The sequence below is a fragment of the Lipophrys pholis genome (genome assembly GCF_963383615.2).
Source record: "Lipophrys pholis genome assembly, chromosome: 8".
NCBI lineage: Eukaryota > Metazoa > Chordata > Actinopteri > Blenniiformes > Blenniidae > Lipophrys > Lipophrys pholis.
In genome coordinates, this window is record NC_137630.1 from 30,213,561 (window position 1) to 30,233,964 (window position 20,404).

A 20,404-nucleotide genomic window follows, 5' to 3' on the forward strand; every position below is an offset into this window, starting at 1 on the left:
GGAGAAGGCATGGATGTGGATCGTTGAGATTTCTTTCTTTTCTTTTTTTTTTTTTTAATTCGATGGGGTTTTGTTGTTGTTTATTTGGCTTCCACTGAGGTGAGATGGCACCGCGCTCAGTTTTTCGTGTCCGTTTAAATCCACTGTAATATTTAGGTGACATCACTGCATGTCTGGATTTAACATTTTCATTTAAAGGCCTAAATACTCAAAGTGTAGTTAAAGCTCTCTGGGGCATCTTGATTTGTCTACTTTGAGGTTTTAACTTTGAACTTAAACTTGAACGACACACTGAGAATGTTTGTATTTTCTGACGTTAATCAGCTCCACTTGTCATTTCCTCTTGTTGTTTTTGCTTTAACACGATGTCAGGTTGTTTTAAATGTTTTCTGTTGTCTGCTGTTACACAAACTAACAGCTCTTCTCTCTCTCTCTTCTCGTTTCCTCTGTGAAAAATTGCAGAAGCGCTTCATTAAAGGCTTGAGACAGTTTGGTAAAAACTTCTTCAGGATCCGGAAAGAACTGCTGCCCAACAAAGAAACGGTAAGAGTCTTTAAAAAGACACTTGTTTTTTTCCCTACGTGTTGTGCTCGATTTGTTAAAGTGTGTTTGTGACTAATAGAAAATGTTTTCAGCGTTATGTTCTGATTTTTCTCCTCATGGAGAAGAAGTGCAGCCAGAATGTTCAGATTTCAGAGGAAAGAAAAGACAAACTGTACTTTACATTAATTAGCCAGTTGTAAACAAGTTGTTCTGATTTGTTTATGGTACAGTAGAGTTTTCAGAGTGAAGCCTGTTTTTTTTTTTTTATTTCCACTCACATTAAACACCACATCAAACATGAACAAAAACCCTGAAATGTCAAGTATTTATTCAAGGACATGAATCATTTTGAATTTGTCAATCATCCAAAATCACAACAGAACAAGCGTGCTCTGATGTAAACAAACCTTTAAGACATTACGAGACAGTTTTGGCACTGGCGTCACGGCGTCAGTCTCTCAGACAGCTTCCTGGCAGGTTGACAGTCAATCACAGGAGTTTTGATTGAAGTTAGTTTATCCCATTCACACTTTACAACCGCGTTCGTGACGAGACGAGCCAGAGAGGGAGGTTTCCTCTCTCCCCCTGTGCGGTAATCACCGCCGAACGACTGTGACCTGCGTCTTGTACAAATTGGGTCAAATCCAGGCCGAACAATGATTAACCACCGTCGACCTTATTGGGTGCGACCGCCGCACCGAAAGCAAAGCAGCAGCAGTAGTTTGTTGCTCCTGTTTGGATACTGGAGGTTCTTATCTGGACTGTAACCTGCTGCAAAGCGTTGCTCCAAAGCCCTTTCACACCGTCGACTTGGCTGCTAAATTATTCTTAGATTTGTGATTCATAAGAGAGTGCAGACCTTGCTGTTCCTGCTGGAAGTGTGCCGATACAGCGCTGACACAGCCATCAAAGAAAAATCAAAGGTGTTTGTCGTGCTCCTGGTCTGCCGCGAGGTGAGAGCAGGCCGGCCCAGTTTTCTCTTTAAAAGAAAAAAACCCAAACACCACGTAAAGTCTTCGGTGTCGCCTCCTTTGTGCGCCGTGTTTTATTCCTCACAACCAATTTGAACTTCTTGAATAAGAGATTAAAGTGTGTTTCCTCACAGAGGGTTCCTTCAATTATTTTTACTGGTTTTTGAAATATACGACCAGTCCAGTTGATTGGCTATAAAGGAGGTATTAATGCAATTCAACCTGGAGGGGGAGTCGACTTGGCAGGAGAGGTAATAGACCTCCTCCAGGATCTGGGCCTGCCACCGCCACAGAGCAGGGAAAGATTAATTTTCCCCCTGCAAATGGAAAATAAACTGCCCTTTAAACATATGAAAAGATGACTGGGAGAGCGCGGGGAGGGAAGCAGCAACCTGAGGAGAAGGGGTAAAAACTGGGCGTTAGCTCAATATAGACACTGAAAAGCATGGCGGGGGAAAAAAAAAAAAAGAAAAAATCTTTGCTTATGATTGAACTTGGTTTCTCGCTGTAAGGCAGAGCGAGTGCCCGTCAATAGCCCGAGGAAGAGCTCCATTTATTTCCTACCTTTTCATTCTCAAATCCTATCTGTGGAACACGAGCACAACAATCTCTCCAGATATTTCAGATTCTTCCCCCATTATCTCCAGTCACACACGCGCCAGCGTCTCAGTTATCCCACTTGCATGCCAAGCGATCAGAGACGCTCTGCTCCTGCCCTGAGCCCCGGCCGAATGACCCCCCCCCCCCCCCCCCACACACACACCCACACCCACCCCCGAGCTCCAGAGGTTCCCGTCAGCGGCTGCTCCTCCCGCTAGCTCGATTAGCCCCCGAAGCGCCGGTGCCAAGGCTAAGCACCGAGCGCTGTGTAAACACACCAGGCCTGACTAGCACTCAGGAATGCCTTATATAAAGTCACATAAAGGCCCGGAGGGGGAAGTGGGTGTGTCCTCTGACCGTCTGCAACTGGCTCCGCTGCCACCATTTCCTTCACTCCAGAGAGGACGTCATGGAACATGAGCCGGCTGCTTCCAGCGCGCCGACAGCTCAACATGCTGAAGAGGCAGATCGCAGATAACTCTTGATATTCTCTCAGGGAATCTCCTTAAAATGGTTGTTTCTTGGGGGTGGGGGCGGGTATTCAGGGGTATTGTTCTCCGCCTCAGCTCTATAAAAAAAAATTACATCAAATTATAAAGTTTCTTTTTCATACAAACACAAACAACCAAAACAGCCAGTTGACTTATTAGTGCTCAAGTTAGAGCACATTTTATCATCTCAGACTATTTTCAGCCACCAGTTTCTTCTCAGTGTTGCTCAAGTCACAAAGTAAAATATGCACCACTGAGCAAAAACCATTTCTGCAAAGGCAACTCATGCCTGAAATTGTATTCAGCTGTTTGTGTGTTTGTTCGATGAGGGATTTTAAATTGCACCAAAAAAAACAACACGTAATTTATTTACTTCTTGCTGTCATAAAAACTTTGTTGTCCTGCTTATTTATACATCGAAGCATGTTTTATCAACAAGGCACAACCGTGGGGCAGGTTTGTATCCGTTAGCTCGCGCTAATTCAAATAATGAAGGATTTGGGTGAAACACTATACAGGAATAATGAAGTTATTCGGTTAGCTGGTGCTAAAAACACTGACCACAAGGCCCCGTAAAGAAGGAATACAGCATGGAAGTGATCCGCAGAGACGTTTGTGTTCCTGCTTTGTTTTGGCAGAAAGGTGCTGCGGCGGCACGTCAGTAGAGTTAACAGGTGAGGAGCCAGCGTGCGTGAGCGGCTCGTGTTCACGTCACTGATTAAACAAGTGTTGTCAGACGACAAACAGCCCCCACCCCCCCCCACCCCTTAACATGGTGGTGATTTCAAAGATATAATTGACTCCTGGAGTCAGACTGTTTGCGTTCGCGCTCTGGATTCAGCACCTCATTGTAATTTGTGGTGATTTTTGTTGTTTGTTTTTATGGCTTTGGTGGCGACTCTGTGTGATCATTTCCAGGGCAAACACTCACTGGGTGTATGAATTATTTTATTTAAAAAAAGAGAAATGGATGTGATTTGCGCCCCCCCCCCCCCCCCCAACTGTCATTTACAGCATGGCCGACAGGAAAACGGCGTTCTCAACACAATCTCCCAGCAGATGTTTGCCCCGGCACAATCTGTACAGACGTCAAAGTGAATTCATTGCCATGTCCTTAGCTCCGCAGCCAGAACCTTGGGGATGAGTGCGATTATAAATACTGGGGTTCAAACGCTAATTAAACCAGCCGCAAACGAGGGGGCCTGGTCCGGCTGGCAGCAGCTGTCAGTGACGTGACAGAACAGCTTCCCTGGTCGCTAAATGATATAACTTGTTTAGGCAGGGAAGTTGCTGTCGGCCGATGGAGGCACGACCAGCACGTATTGATGTTCTTTTAGCAGACCACAGGCAATTTAGCACAGCTGAGTGTAGGGAAAATCTTTTTTCAGCTTAATAGACGGGGCCCGGAGAGCGCCGGCTCCCTGTGTAATTGAGTTCTTTGGTCGGCTTCATGTTGTGAGTTTTTTTTTTCTTTTGGGGCCGGGGGGGGGGGCTTATCAGCAGCGCGCGCAGCATCAACCCTCCAGCGTGGACAAAAAAAAAAAAAAGGCTCCGTTGCCATCCAATCTGCTTTCACCGGGAAAAGCGCTTACAGCAGGAAAAACACGAGTGCTGATTCTCCAGCATGTCCATCCCTGACCTGTGAAAGCAGAGCTTATTCAGTCATTCTCCGGCAGGAAGGCAGCGCTGTCCATTTAGCCGCCTTTCACGTGCACTCCGCCAGCCAAGATCATTCACTATTTACTCTGCGTCGTCTTTGAGGCACCGCTGGGCTGTAGGTGGCTTTTTGTTTTGTTTAGTTTTTATAATATCCACACTATATATATATATATATATATATATATATATATATATATATATATATATATATATATATATATATATATCCAACCCTAAAATAAATGTCAAATAACTATGTTTGGCCTGAATTCTCCAGATCGTATTAACAACATATTTCTCTTCATTACTTTAACTTTACATCCAACTTGATGACAACAGGCAGGAAATCAAAAGCGCTGTAATCCGGGAAAAATTACCGAAACAAACAACGACCCGTTAACGCAACGTTTCAAGTGAAAACGCGTCATTTTAGTTTTAGAAAAGTTTTGCGTTTATATTTTGAGTGGCTGGAACGCTGAAAACGATGTAGTTATTATGTTGGGCCACTAGTGGGTGCTGTTGTAATGAAACTACACGTGTGCGCAGACAACAACACACTCTAAACATTAACAACGGGAGAACACAGGCGTTCTAGTGGATAGACGACCAATTTAGATTGTTATTACGGTGACTGTCAAAATAAAATTACCACGTTCCAAGAGAATATGACATGGGAGTCATGACACCATGCAGGAAACATTGTTCTTATTATTCATCTACAGAGCATGTGCAGAACAAGTTACTACAACTGTGATGCGCATTAGTATCATTTCTGAAAAGTTGCGTTTTACCCCGTTTCCACAGAGAGTGAATCGGAGCGTTTTCAAAAGGTTGCATGGCTCGGAGCACCGTTGTTGTGTAAACCGATCCCAAAACACAACAACAGTTTTCCGTTTTCACTTGATAAAGTTATAACGTGTAAAGAGGGCCCAAAAAAGAACAGCATCAGGTCCAAGTTTGGTCCAGGAAGACACCTTTATTTTGAAATACAAATGTTTAAAATCGTTACCTAATCATTGTAGTAATCATCCAATTTGCTTATATAACACTTTTATTCTGAAGTCTCCGGGTCATCAGTAGTGTTCATTGTTAACGGGTAGTTTGAATAAACATATAGTTTTATTTTTTACATATAATTTTGCCAAAAGCTTTACTCTTGACCCGCTTTACCACCATTCAACGTTTCCTGTTGATTGACGGCTCAGCCTGAACCCTGGTGGTCCTGAAGAGTCCAGAAGAGTCCGGCAGGCCAGTGCCTGTGTAGTTCTACTTCTCGTTCCACCTCAGTGGAATCAATGAGGAAGCCACGTCGGCTCCAGATTCTTGCTGCTCTAGCGGACGATCACACAGTTCGCTGTAACCACAGGCTCTCCACTCTCCCATGGCTACTAAACCAGCTCAGTTTTTTTTTTTTTTTTTTTTTTTTTTTTTACTCTATATGTTGTGGTTGGATTCAGCGCTGATTGTCCATTGTTATCGGCTGCCGGCCCTTTCTTCCTCACCCTCCTCCCCCTCCTCGGCTCTCTCCTCCTCCTCCTCCTCCTCCTCCTGCTCCTGCCAGTAACGGCCTTAACCGTTTGGCTTCATGTCAAAGCAGGGGCCTTTTGTGGCTCTGTCACAAATCTGCCAGGAAAAACAGAAACCATCTGTTCAGGCCCGGGCCTGAGAGGGGATGAGGGTGTAAATACAGGAGTTTAGCCCTCGCCCTCGGCCCTGCCGGCGCACATCGGACCACCGTCGACCGGCATTCCCACCCGCAATTCCCCCGGGAGCGCTTTGATGGTTAACCATCTTCGGGGGGTATTTTCCTCCCCTCACTCGTTCACCTCGGTTTGATGTACGAACAATTTATTTTCACATTACGAAGCTCAAACCTGCACATTCAGCTGGCAGGAGGAAAAGATGGAGCATAAATGTGCCTTTTCCTTGATATTGTGATGAATGCCAGCTGCAGTATTCTGCAAGATGGCGGCTGAAGCGGCCGACATGTTTCCCAGCCTTGAAGTTGAAGGAAGTGTTGCTGCACATAATCATGAACTCTTCATCTGCTTCACACGTATGCAGGCGACCATTTTAAGTGGCAAAAGCAGGAACGGAAGCCCTGAGTGTGGTGATAGCAGGGTAAGCCCTTTCCTTGTCGGATAATCCACGGGCCAGAAAGCTCCTGCAGATGGAAGCAGTCTAAAAGGCCTTATAATACTGAGCTTATGTTGTCACTATCTCGTGTTCTGTGGAGCTGCAGCACACTCTGTGCCGCTCGGCACTGATTTACAGCACTGGGGGGGAAATTATGGCACAGGAAGCCAGGGCCCTGTCTAGATTTCTATTTCAAGTCTTTCCATAAAATTCTTTTTTTTTTTTTTTTTTTTACAAGATACTGTCGGAACGGTTTCCGGCGGCGGTTCACGGAATTGTTTGTCTTTACGGTCACCGTCGTTTCATGAAGAAATGTCCGCTTTTACAGAGAAAACCTCAGCCGGTACAAACGCGAGCCGGCTGCTCATGCAGCCGACGAGAGGAGGAAACAGAAGGTGATGAAAGTTAAAGTGCTGCTGTGGGCGTATGGCAACATGACGGAGTGACTTTGATGGAGAAAAGTCCACCGTCGGAGTGAGCGATGGAGCCGACGTGGCTTCACGGGACGCGGGTTTGACATGCAGGCAGGCGGAGAGAGGTGATCCGTCAACATCACTTTGACACGGAGTCTCTCGGTCACGTTCGTCTCCTGTCTGCTGCTTATTTTCACCCCTGCAACGTTCTGGTGGACATTAGCGTATTTCTGTCAACACCAACCAAAATTCCGATAAATTTCATATTTTTAAAATGAGCATTTTCCGAGCTTGTATGTCAGACCCCCGTTATTACAACGTTTCAAGTGAAAACGCAGCGTTTTTCCATTTTTCCATACCGATTGAGAGTCATGACACGACAGAGGGAATTTTATTGGTACTGAGCATGTGCAGAAGTATTAACTATGGCCGTGGTATGCGTGCGCATTATCAGCATTTCCTCCATCTACACGGAGACCGAAGCCCGATCGTTTTCAGAAACTTCCACCTTGGGAGGCGTTAACGTGTAAACCGTCGCCCAGAAATCACTAAAGTTTTCTGTTTTCACTTGTAAACGTCGTGGAAACGGGGCCTCGGTTCCCCTTTTTAAATTTTTCCATTTTTCTTGGCTCCTTCAGCACAAATAGCTCCTCAGATTTACAGTGAAGATGTCGAGCTGTCTCCTTTTGTCTTCCTCTTTTCATTCTCACCCGGCTGCGCCGGCTCATCATTGCACCTGTTAATTCCCATTCAGAGGCCCGAGTTAATGTTTTCATTACCCCCGGCGTAATGTAATAGTACTTGACACAGTGTAAGTGATGGAGAGGCAGGGTGACCTTTCCCCGTGTCTGCCAAGCTGTTGTTGAGGCCGTGTCGTCGCCGGCGTGCGGCGGGGAGGCAGAGCGGCGCTGCTGGGAACAGTCATTAGGCGCCGAGCAGAGCCGGCGCTCGGCTCCACTCCACACTTTAAATCTGCACATTTCAATTACATCTCACATCAGGATGCCGGCCTCCTGCTCCAGCACCTGCGCCTTCCCGACTGGACGGGTCAGAAAGCGAGCGGCGTTCACAAAACCACGACAAAGACACACACACACACACACACACACACACACACACACACACACACACACACACGGACAAAATGTTTCCATATTCATTTAAAGGCCAGTGAATGTTCCGGTGGAGCATTAATCTTTCCTTTCTTAGGTCCTGTTTACTCGACGTTTTAAAGTGAAAACACAAAACGTTTATTGCATTAATAATAAAAGTTTGAATAATTAAAAGTTTTGCATAATAAAAAGGAAGCAAATTAGATGATCACTAAAATGACTAGTTTAAACGCGTGGTAAAGTTTTTAACATTTGTACCTTCAAATAACAGTCCTTTTTCTTTTCCTGGGCCAAATTTTAACACAATGCTTTTTATGGGCCCGTTTACACATTATAATGCTTTCAAGCGAAAATGCAAAACTGTTGTTTTAGGGTCGGTTTATACAACAATGATGCTCGGAGCCGCTGAAAAGAAATGCTGCTACTGCGCGTCACAGTTGTCGTGACTAGTTGTTCTGCTCATGCTCAGTAGATGGACAATAAGAACAATGTTTCCTGCATGGTGTCATGACTCCCAGTCCATATCCTCCTGGGACTTGGTACTTTTATTTTGACAGTCACCATAATAACAATCCAACTTTGTCGTCTGTCCACTAGAATGTCCATGTTCTCCCGTTGTTAATGTTTAGAGTGTTTTGTTGTCTGTGCAGAGGTGTGTGTGGTTCCATTCCAAAAACAAACCAACAGCTCCCACTAGTGGCCCAACATGAAAAACGACATTGTTTTCAAAACGGTGCCGCGTAAAAGCTACAAAAAACAACAATTTGTTTTCTCATGAAAAGTTGTGTAAACTGGGCCTTAGTTTCTCCTGCATGGGGAATCCATCCAGATGTGTTCATCTGCAGAAGCTGAGGACTCGAGCCGCTCCACGCCGGAGCGATGGCTTCGCCGGTGTGGCGCGTTAATTCAGGCAGGAATGTGAGACGGTTTCGTTGAGCTCCTCGGTTAATGTTCCCGGCACTGTTTCAGCCGATAAGATGGAGTCCTGCAGGCTGGAGCAGATATGAATTTCCCCTAGGAGCCACATGAAGGGAGATCTTATTAAAATGGCCCGAGTCAAACACTTTCTGCCAATCAAAGTAGTGATTGAAAAGGACTTAACTTCTCCTTAATGTCAGATGCTGGCTGGACGTGTGTGAGTGATAACGGCTTAATGGCCGGCTGGTCTGCAGCCGGCTCAGTGTTTCCAATAATATCAGCCTGCAGACAACTTCACTGATCCCTGTTGTTAGTTTCACTACCTTTTGATAGACGACATTAGCGAAAAGCTGTTGATGCATTTCAGGGACCAGCAGAGTGACTAATTCCTGTCAAGTTTCTCAGCTGAAGCGGAGAAGGAAAACAATCGATGGCCATTAAACCCCGCGGGTTGTTGAACAGCGGTTTAACGGACCCCGGACGGCGGCCGGGCGCCCTCTGGGCTTTAAAGATTACAGGTGACTTACGACTCGCCCGCCGACCGCACCGCGGCTCTGCAGGGCCGACGGAGGGAATGAGTCAGAGATGGTGGTGGAGGAGAAAGGGGCCGAGCCCCACAGGAAACTGCATAATCGTCCCCGACTGCTGTCGCCAATTTGCAGGAGTTGCATGTTGCGAGCGCGGCCGGAAAGAAGCGGTTAATATGCACGGGCTGCCTCAGCAAAGTGCTTTCTGCTCCACGATTGCATGTGTTAATGTTTCAGTTGGGTATTGATTTCCTGGCGGCCTTTTGTACACTGGATTTATCCGCCCGGCTCGCCGGCGAGCGCACCCCTCCGAATGTTTGATTAAAGTTCAATTGACTCTTCCAGTGAAGGGGCGAGGAGCCATTTCACTCCCTATTTGTAGCGCCAAAGCTCTGCCTGACATGTTCTTTTGTTCCCATTCAACCTCCTGCCACCCAGGCAGCCACCACTGCACTGATCCTAATATCCCCGCATTCAGCCAGCCTCCTCGCCTAATCCCGGGACAGACAGGCCGCAGCACAAACATGCCCGGTCCACCGCAAACCCTGGCACGGAGTGACCCGCTCCGCCGCGGAGCGCCGTGCCGCGTGCTAATGGGGGCTTTCCACATATTTATTTCCACCAGACTGCAGATATCTCACACAAGCAGCTTTTGTCGATTTTTCAACAACTTCAACAGATTGACCTCAAATCCTTTTAATTCAGTTTTCTCTGTGCGATCAGAAGCGAGGATTCCTTCCCACGGCTAACAAACACGTGTCGTGTTCTGGTGGAAGCTTCCAACCGAAGCAGCTCGCTTTGCTTCACAGCCACATTTCATCTCAGTGGATCCGAACCAGTAAAATGAATCAAACGCCTAGTTTTTTTATTTCATTCACTTTTTAGACAGTACGGTACCTGAAATTGTAGTTTATGGAATCCAACCTGCAACGATGCAGTGAACCGGAACCTGACGCATCTAAGACAAGATTCCTTCAGCTTGAATGTTTTCATGATCTCATCCTCGGACCCGTTTTCAAGGGAAAACAGCCACTATAAACTATTAGAAAACATCTCCCGAGGTAGAACTTTTCGAAAACGTAGCCCCGTAGCTTGATTTTATTGATTGACTGTAAAATTATGACCTCCATTCTTATTCAAACCGTGTCCCCCGGTGGACAGATTGGGAACAGCAGTTACAAATCAGATGACGACTTTTAGGTCATTTCTAGAATAATTATCCTTCAGGCCTGATTGAACTTTCCTCTGGTCGGTTTTTGGCCTTTTGACATTTCCTCATCAAACATTATTATAGTCATAAATAAGGCAGAAAAAAGTGATGCACTTTGAATCAATGTTAACCAAAATCCAGAATAATCTCTGTCCCGACTAGTAACATGATACATGAACAACTTTCCCAGATATTTTTTACTTTGTTTGTTTGAGTTGATTTTCTTGTTTGAATCAGCCTGTATTAACTCTCCTCTCTGGTTGTGTTCTTTCAGGGAGAGCTCATTACGTTCTACTACTACTGGAAGAAGACCCCCGAGGCGGCCAGCTGCCGAGCCCACCGCCGACACCGCCGTCAGCCCGTCTTTCGCCGCATCAAGACGCGGACCGCTTCCACACCTGTCAACACTCCCTCCCGGCCGCCCTCCAGCGAGTTCTGTACGTACACTCGACCTCTCCCTGGGAGGGAAAAAGGGCGAAGCTGAGTTGAGGTGTGTGTGTGAAGTATGTGTTGTGTTTGTTTATTTCAGTGGACCTCAGCTCAGCCAGCGAAGATGACTTTGACAGTGAAGACAGCGAACAGGAGCTGAAGGGCTACGCCTGCCGCCACTGCTTCACCACCAGTAAGACTCTCGCCCGCCGTACAGACTAGTCTGGCTATTCTGGTCCCGTCCTGGGATCCGTGCGCTCCGGCTCAGTGTGACAGATGGGCATCAGAAGATGTCGGGACTAATTTGATCAAACAGGACGTCTCCCTCCGCCTCGTTATCATTCCCGTCTTTCCACACAGCTGCTTCCCATCTGATCACACTTTGGTTGCCGCCGTCACAACAAGGGTGGCTAATAAACTCTGGCTTCATGGCGTTAACCCCGTGTAGACCTTATTAGCACGTCAACACGGAATGCAGTAAAGGGCTGGTTAGATATCGTTCTCCCCTTTTTTGAGATGTAATATTTACCGAGCTGTCCTGCTGTCACATCATTTGTACGTGTTGTTTGTGCGTCTCGGTGCCGGCGAGCTTCTTCTCACGACTGTAAATGGGTTTTCCTCAGCCTCCAAGGACTGGCACCACGGGGGCCGCGAGAACATCTTGCTGTGCACCGACTGCCGCATCCACTTCAAGAAGTACGGTGAGCTGCCTCCCATCGAGAAGCCTGTGGACCCGCCGCCATTTATGTTCAAACCTGTCAAAGAGGAAGAGGATGGACTCAGCGGGAAGCATAGCATGAGGACCCGACGGAACCGAGGCTCGGTGAGACAGCGTCCTTCACACATCTGGCTGTTTTCAGCTCGTCCTCAAAGGAACTCTGAGCAGGACAAATAGTCCGTGTGATGCTTGATTTCATTGCTTATTATAAAAAATAAATAATAAATGTGGAGTATTTAATCAATACTGTTAGTTACTGTTAGTTGATTAGTTGAAAATATCCAAAACCCTGTCGAAACGATGGCAATAGATTTTTGTTCAGGGAACCAAAGTCATCATACAACCCTGGTGTAGCTCATGTTGACTCTCGTCACAGATGTCGACGCTACGCAGTGGTCGTAAGAAGCAGACAGCCAGTCCCGATGGCCGAGCCTCGCCAACCAACGAGGACCTGCGCTCCAGCGGGCGCACGTCGCCCAGCGCCGCCAGCACCGACAGCACCGACAGCAAGACGGACTCCATGAAGAAGCCGAGCAAGGTAAGCCGCACGCAGTCCCTGAGACACAACACGCTAAACTGTGAGCGTTACCGTAACAACCCCGCTGCTTCTGCTCCGCAGAAGATCAAAGAAGAAGCTCCGTCACCGATGAAGAGCGCCAAACGGCAGCGGGATAAGGGGGCGTCGGACACGGAGGAGCCAGAGAGGAACGGCGCCAAGAAGACCAAGACACAGGTGAGTGTACGCTCTGCGTTTGACTCGTTCACACGTGTTTGGGTGTTTTTATGCTCAGCCGTCTCTGTCCTCCGTCCACCAGGAGCTGAGTCGGCCGGATTCGCCCTCAGAGTGCGAGGGAGAGGGAGAGGGCGAGGGCGAGAGCTCCGACGGGCGCAGCATCAACGAGGAGCTGAGCAGCGATCCTAAAGACATTGATCAGGACAACCGCAGCTCCTCGCCGAGCATCCCGAGTCCGCGCGACAACGAGAGCGACTCAGACTCGTCGGCGCAGCAGCAGCTCCTGCAGAGCCAACACCCGCCCGTCATCCAGTGTCAAGCGGGCGCCTCGGCCGCCTCCTTGGCTCCGCCCCCGCCGACGACCTCGGCCCCCTCGCTGCCCCCGCAGGTCTCCCCCACAGCGGCCTCCGCCTCTCTACCTCCCCAGCCGCTGCCCCAGACGAGCCCCATGTCTCTCATCCAGTCCGGAGCGTCGCTCCACCCTCAGAGGCTTCCCTCGCCACACTCACCCATCACTCAGGCCCCGCCCCCCGGACCCCTGGTCCCACCTCAGTCGTTACCCAGCCCGCACCACGGCCCCATGCCCCCGATGCCACACCCCCTGCAGCCCGGCCCCTCACACATGCCTCATCCGCACGCCATTGCCCCTCAGGGATTCCCCGTGGGTCCATCTCAGGTCCCGCCCCCGCCGGTCCCCGGCCAATCACAGCAGAGGCCTCACACGCCTCCTCCTCAGTCGCAGTCGTCCTCTCAGGGCGGAGGCCAGCCTCCCCGAGAGCAGCCGTTACCCCCCGCCCCCATGTCCATGCCTCATATCAAGCCCCCTCCCACCACGCCCATCCCCCAGATGCCCACGCCCCAGTCCCACAAACACCCAGCCCACGTGTCGGCGCCGCCATTTCCTCAGATGCCTTCGAACCTGCCGCCGCCTCCGGCCCTCAAACCCCTCAGCTCTTTATCCAATCACCACCCGCCCTCGGCTCACCCGCCCCCCCTGCAGCTCATGCCCCAGGGGCAGCAGCTCCAGCCCCCGCCGGCACAGCCACCGGTCCTCACGCAGTCCCAGACGCTCCCGCCGTCGGCCAGCCACCAGCCTCCCCCGGCCCCGCCCCTGCCGCCCTCCGCAGCGGCTCCACACCCCAACGGACCACCTCAACCGTTCTCCTCCCACTTCAACACAGTTCTACCTCCGAGCGGCCCCCCTCCCTCCTCGTCGGCGCCCATGCCCAGCTTGCAGCCGCCGTCGTCCTCCGCGCCGTCCTCGTCCATATCCATGCCGCTGCCCGCCTCGGTGCCGTGCTCCGGGCCGGGACAGGCGATGCCACCCGTGCACATCAAGGAGGAGCCGCTGGATGAGACGGACGAGCCGGAGAGCCCCCCGCCCCCGCAGAGGAGCCCCTCCCCCGAGCCCACGGTGGTCAACACGCCCAGCCACGCCAGCCAGTCGGCACGGTGAGTCCATCAGCTCCCACCGATAACCGGCGGTGAAAAGCAGCAAGGGAGTTTGTTTCCTTTGGAATAATAAACTAATAAAAGCATTAAAAGTATGAATTAAAGGTTTATGTTTCCTCCCTGCAGGTTCTACAAGCACCTGGACCGCGGCTACAACTCCTGCGCCCGGACAGATTTCTACTTCACGCCGCTCGCCTCGTCCAAACTGGCCAAGAAGCGAGAGGAAGCTCTGGAGAAAGCCAAGAGGGAAGCGGAGCAGAAAGTTCGGGAGGAGAAGGAGCGCGAGCGGGAGCGAGAGAAGGAGCGAGAACGAGACCGTGAGCGGGAAAAGGAAGCCGAGCGAGCAGCGGTGAGTCGCCGCCTCTTTTCTCTTTTCTGTCTCACCGCTTCCAGGTTGTTGTTTTTTCTTGATTCATCAACTCGACTTGTCTCCGCCCACAGAAAGCGTCCAGTTCCTCCCACGAAGGCCGGATGGGCGAGCCTCAGATGGCCGGCCCCGCTCACATGCGCCAGCAGTACGAAGGCCCGCCCACCACGATTGCCGCGGTGCCTCCGTACATCGGCCCCGACACGCCGGCGCTCCGCACGCTCAGCGAGTACGCCCGGCCGCACGTCATGTCGCCCACCAACAGGAACCACCCGTTCTTCATGTCGCTGAACCCCGCCGACCCGCTGCTGGCGTACCACATGCCCAGCCTGTACAATGCCGACCCCGCCATGAGGGAGCGCGAGCTGCGGGAGCGTGAGATGCGTGAGCGGGAGATCCGGGAGCGCGAGCTGCGGGAGAGGATGAAGCCGGGCTTCGAGGTGAAGCCGCCGGAGATGGACACGCTGCACCCCTCCACCAACCCCATGGAGCACTTCGCCCGGCACGGCGCCATCACGCTGCCGCACATGGCCGGCCCCCACCCCTTCGCCTCCTTCCACCCGGGCCTCAACCCGCTGGAGCGTGAGCGGCTCGCCCTGGCGGGGCCGCAGCTGCGGCCCGAGATGAGCTACCCGGAGCGGCTAGCGGCGGAGAGGCTGCACGCCGAGCGCATGGCGACCGTCGCCAATGACCCCATCGCCCGGCTGCAGATGTTCAACGTCACGCCGCACCACCACCAGCACTCGCACATCCACTCCCACCTCCACCTGCACCAGCAAGACCCGCTGCACCAAGGTGAATGAAAGCCCTGCGCACACACACACACACACACACACACACACACACACACATTATGAATTAAACACACACATACACTTTTAAATTAAGAATTAAACACAGACACTTTGCAGTTTATTCGTACGTTAAAATTCTTCCCGACCTGAGAAACGCTGCATCATGTTAGCGACTAAGTTCACATGACAGCGTTTCGCGTCTACGTTAACGTCGCACTCGGAGCCGCGGAAAATGCAACTCCCCCCCCCCCCCCCCCAAAAAAAAATCTCTCACTTTGTCTCCATGGAAACGGAGGAAAACAGAACTTTAAGTTAAACTTTTTTTAACTGGCCAACGCCACCTCGTGGCCTGGCATGCTAACTACATCATTTCCCGTGTTTCCATGGAAACAGACATCGTTTAACACAAAACTGTTCTGAAACCAAAACCACACATTTCCCCGTGAAATTGCGAAGTCTACTTTTTCCAAAGTGTGTTTACTTTTTCCAAACTGACTTTTGGCTTGAAATTCATAACTGAACTCTTATTTTATCACAACATCACACGTTGTTTATTTTCTGAATGTTTTAATAAATCTGTTTATGAATTTATGTGAATATTTACTATATTATTTATCAACTTTAAAACTGTGTTTCGAACTGAAAAGTTTCTGTAATCAGGATCAGAGAAACACTGATGGTTTGGTAACTTAATGAAAAGTTTTTCTAAGTGATTCTATTGAATGTGTTTCTCCTCTCAGAGCTTTAAAGAGTTTTTAAACGTGTTTTTTTCAGCCTTACGAGCTGATTTGATGATTTTTACGGTTAAGCTCGTTGTCGTGTGCTCTGAGAGGAGAAACGTGATATGATGAATGAGTGACCTTTGACCCCCAGACACTGACCCCCAGAAGGTGGTGGTGAATGTCTTGTGTGTCCTCCAGGTTCCGGGGCCCACCCGCTGGCCGTGGACCAGCTGGCAGCCGGACCGCACCTCGCCCGCTTCCCCTACCCGCCCGGCGCCATCCCCAACCCGCTGCTGGGCCAGCCGCCGCACGAGCACGAGATGCTGCGCCACCCGATGTTCGGTGAGTCTCCGCCCGTTGCTCCGCCCCTGACTCCGCCCACCGCCTGGGGTCCGGGTTCTAACCCTCTGCGTGTCCCGCAGGCACGCCGTACCCGCGGGAGCTGCAGGGCGGCCTCCCTCCGCCCATGTCGGCCGCCCACCAGCTGCAGGCGATGCACGCCCAGTCGGCGGAGCTGCAGCGGCTCGCCATGGAGCAGCAGTGGCTGCACGGACACCACCACATGCACGGCGGCCCGCTGCCCGGCCAGGAGGACTACTACAGGTCCGAGTCCGACCAGAGCCCACGTCCACTCTGACCCGCTGACCTCCAGACTAACGTCTCTCTCTCTCTCTCTCTCTCTCTCTCTCTCTCTCTCTCTCTCTCTCTCTCTCTCTCTCTCTCTCTCTCTCTCTCTCTCTCTCTCCCTCCTCCAGTCGGCTGAAGAAAGAAAGCGACAAGCAGCTGTGAGGGAGGCGGCGCCCGGCGGGGGACAGGAAGTCGTCACAGAGCGGTCCTGTGAACACGCTCGGCCAAGCGGGTCGTCTGAGAATCCTCCTCGCGTCCTTCTCCTTCCTGTCCAGGACTTTTTTTGTTTTGTTTTGTTTTATTTTGTTTGTTTGTTTTTCTTTTTCTTTTTTTTTTTAAATATTCTTCTGCTTTTCTGGGACTTTGTTTGGTTTCTAGCCGGTAGCGACGACGTCCTCCAGACTCCTGCATGAAAAGCTTCCCGACGTTCTTTTGTAGGTGCTAGAACGAGACACTGTGCTTTTACCCAGAGGAAAAACAAAAACAAACGGTCAGAAATAACAAGTGCTATCTTAAATTCAACATTTATTTTATTACATTGTTGGAGGTTTTTTCATAATTTGGAGAGAAGCTGCAGCATGGCGTTTTCCAGCCTGTAAATAGTATATATAAACATATAATTATTATTATAATTATTATTATTCCTCGGTGTGGACTCAAGTCGTTTATAGTTTTGAAGCATTATCCCTTGTTTCAGAGGGGAGCCGGCGACACCGGCGTCTCACACACACACACACACACACACACACCTCGCCTCGCCACGCCACGCCCGCCTCATCCGTTCGTCAGAATGTGTAAAACTCTGCGTCGCGTCGAGTCCGAAGACGCTTGAAGTGACTCGGCGTTCGCCGGCGCTTCTTCTGTGGAGCATCGAGAAGAACCAACGTTGCACTGAAGGAGAATCCTCAAGCTTTTTTTTTTTTTTTTTTTTTTTAAATGAATTTCAACGATCTGTCGTGTTTAACGAGTTTTTCTTCATTTTCATTTTTTATTTAGTTTTTTTTTTTATTTTCACGTTTTTGGCGCCTGGAAGTTGTTTTAAAGCATCGGGACCTGGACGCTCACGCTCATGCAGAACTCTCAGATCGTTCTGTGGATATTTGTGAGTCCCCCCTCTCCCTCTCCCTCTCCCCCCTTCATCATCATCATCATCATCATCACCCCCCGGATGGCTGTAATACTGTTCACTGTGACACTCGAGAGGGCGCCGCCGCTCTCCCCTCGTCCCGTAGCCATGGCAACACTCCTGGAAGACTGTTTGACCGTCATGGCCGCCTGGAAAACTGTGTTTAAGTTGGTTTTAGCCGTTTGAAGACAAAGTGACCACGTCGCCCCGTCGCTTCAGCACACTCGAGGCGCCCCCCCCCCTCATTCCCGAAAGCCCGACAGCCGCCGCCCACCTCCCGTCCATCCTCCTCCTCCTCCTCTTCCTCCTGACGACTCCTCGCCTTTTACTCCTCTTTTGGTGTCTCCGGAACCTTCGATGTTAAGTGTTGTCAATGGTTTAGCTTCTTGTTTCAAAGCGGCAATAGCAGAATGTAAATTCTGACTGCTAAGATTTATATATATACCGGTATCTCCAAGCTTATTGTATATATGAGTAGTCGCCATGGGATGACACAATGTAAACAAAAAGTAGAATAAGAAGAAGAATTGTGAGTCCTGTGTTCTCTCCATTTGAGTATTTTGTAATTTTTTTGAAAAATTTGTGGAATTAAAATAAATGACTAAGTTACACCACAGAGACGCCGCGTCCGTCTTCCTTCTGTCTTCCTTCTCTCCATCTTCCTTCTGTCTTCCTTCTCTTCATCTTCCTTCTGTCTTCGTCTTCCTTCTCTTCATCTTCCTTCTGTCTTCGTCTTCCTTCTCTTCATCTTCCTTCTCTTAATCTTCCTTCCTTCTCTTCATCTTCCTTCTCTTAATCTTCCTTCCTTCTCTTCGTCTTCCTCCACTGATCACGACGGTAGAAGCTCGTCAACGTTGCGGCGCTGCAGAGGAAGAACATCAAAGCTGAACCGTGTGTGTGTGTGTGTGTGTGTGTGTGTGTGTGTGTGTGTGTGTGTGTGTGTGTGTGTGTGTGTGTGTGTGTGTGTGTGTGTGTGTGTGTGTGTGTGTGTGTGTGTGTGTGTGTGTGTGTGTGTGTGTGTGTGTGTGTGTGTGTGTGTGTGCTTGTTGACTCGTCTTCACCTCAAGACGTCAAAGGAGAAGCTGCTTGAAAAATTCATCTCCTCTTCTTCCTCCTCCTCTTCCTCCTCCTCTTCCTCAGCAGTGGAGATCTTCTCACTTTGTCTCCTTCAGGCCAAATCTAAAAATCTGTTCTGAATTAAAAGAAACGCTTCAGCTGCTCAGTTTGTGTTTCTGGCAGCAGGTCAGACATGGAGACTCTTCCTCCTCCTCCTCTTCCTCTCTCTCACTCTTTCTTTCCTCTTCCTCCTCTTATTCCTCCACGTTCTCCCTCTCTTCTTTTCACTAAAAACGATGAAGGTTCCATATTGGGCCACTAGGGGGTGCTGTTTGTTTTTGTCGCTTTTCTTGTTTTCAGCCATTTTAGCATTTTTGTATTTTTTTTTCGGGGGGGGGACGTTTTAGTGGATTTGCCGGTTCTAACGGTTCAATATTTCAACTGTTTTTAGTTTTTTTTTTGTTTTTTTAATTTTGGGCCACTTTGTTTCATAGATGTTTTTGCCATTTTTAGCCACTTAAGATCTCAAAGCATTCCAGTTTGTTTAAATGTAATCAAATTTTTGCTGTTTTTATATTTTTCCACATTTTGTACTGATTTTAAATATTCCTGCTTCTTATTTTTGGATTTTCGCTGTTGAAACCGTTTTTTGCTTTTTTTTTTAAGCCTGATTGAACGTTTTACGGGAAGTTGCATCGTTTTTGTGTTTTCTGCTTCGTGCACTGGAGCATCAAGTGTTTGTTTTTTTCCTTCTTCAGTCGTTTCGAGCCGTTTCTGCTCTTTATCCTTTTCAAGTTTTTGTACAAATTTTAATTATTATAGCTTTTGTTGTTTTTTGGGGCGGCAGCAGCTCCCGAGTCTTCTAATGATATCCTGCTTTCACATTCCTGTCATAGCCGATCTGGATTCTCTGCTTTCTGCAGCAGCAGTGCGGCCACTGGCCTTGTGCATTCCTCACACACACACACACACACACACACACACACACACACACACACACACACACACACACACACACACACACACAGCCTCTAGTTGTGTGTCCATTGTGTGAGTGTGATTCGAGGCCTGCGGCCCGAGTGGTAGGAACTCTTTGTTGGCCAGGTCGGGTTCCTCGCTGGCGGAGCGGAGACAAAGCGACGCTCGCACGCCAGACTTCCCGGCTCCTCTTTAATGTGTTTGTCATAAAGCGAGCAGCTGGCAGAGCGTCCCGGTCGGGGCCGTCCCGCCGCCTCCAACCCGCCTGAGCTCCGTCACACTCGCACACACTCCCGGCTCTCGACTCAACCGGCGGAAAGTCTGAGAGGACGAGGAGACGACTGGACCTCCGGTCCACAAAATACTGACGCTCTTGGTGGTTAAATTGGACAGAGCGTTCCACCAAGTCCAGGAGAGTCGGGACTGGGAGTCGTGACACTCTGGAGGAAACCTTGTTCTGATTGTCTCTACTGAGCATGTGCAGAACTACTCATGCTCCAGTAGCAACGTTTTCACCGTCTACATGGAGACGGGCCCCAAGCGTTTTCTGAAAATGTTGTTTACAAAGTGTAAATATACAAACAGGATATTTCTTTGTGGATTTATTCATTTTGAATATTTATATTAAATATAATTGTGTTTAATTATTCAATTAAATTTTATTTTATTCTATTTAATTTAATTTCATTCTATTTCATTTCTATTTTTTCTATTAAAGTTTAATTTGATCTATTTAATTGAAATTTATTCTATTCAATTTTAATTTAAAATTTCTTCTATCCTCTCAAACTAGAAGCTTTTTCCAAAGGGAGGGTTGGATTC

The 20,404-nt window shown here is 49.1% G+C and overlaps 1 protein-coding gene across 2 annotated transcripts in view; it reads left to right on the forward strand.

The window, feature by feature from the left end:
* rerea (arginine-glutamic acid dipeptide (RE) repeats a) overlaps positions 1-18,159 on the forward strand; it is a gene marked incomplete at its 5' end in the record, with an annotated part of 74,948 nt that extends 56,789 nt beyond the window's left edge. The window contains 12 exons of one of the 2 annotated variants that reach the window (XM_080469314.1): positions 463-543; positions 10,855-11,017; positions 11,110-11,202; positions 11,633-11,832; positions 12,104-12,265; positions 12,347-12,460; positions 12,543-13,912; positions 14,039-14,261; positions 14,354-15,074; positions 15,964-16,137; positions 16,218-16,398; positions 16,551-18,159. In XM_080469314.1, the coding sequence (XP_080325440.1) occupies positions 463-543; positions 10,855-11,017; positions 11,110-11,202; positions 11,633-11,832; positions 12,104-12,265; positions 12,347-12,460; positions 12,543-13,912; positions 14,039-14,261; positions 14,354-15,074; positions 15,964-16,137; positions 16,218-16,398; positions 16,551-16,584 (3,516 nt within the window). In that variant the 3' untranslated portion in view covers positions 16,585-18,159. The remainder of the gene's footprint in view (positions 1-462; positions 544-10,854; positions 11,018-11,109; positions 11,203-11,632; positions 11,833-12,103; positions 12,266-12,346; positions 12,461-12,542; positions 13,913-14,038; positions 14,262-14,353; positions 15,075-15,963; positions 16,138-16,217; positions 16,399-16,550) is intronic. The other variant, XM_080469315.1, reaches the window with a different exon arrangement.
* Between the last annotated feature and the right edge of the window lie 2,245 nt (positions 18,160-20,404).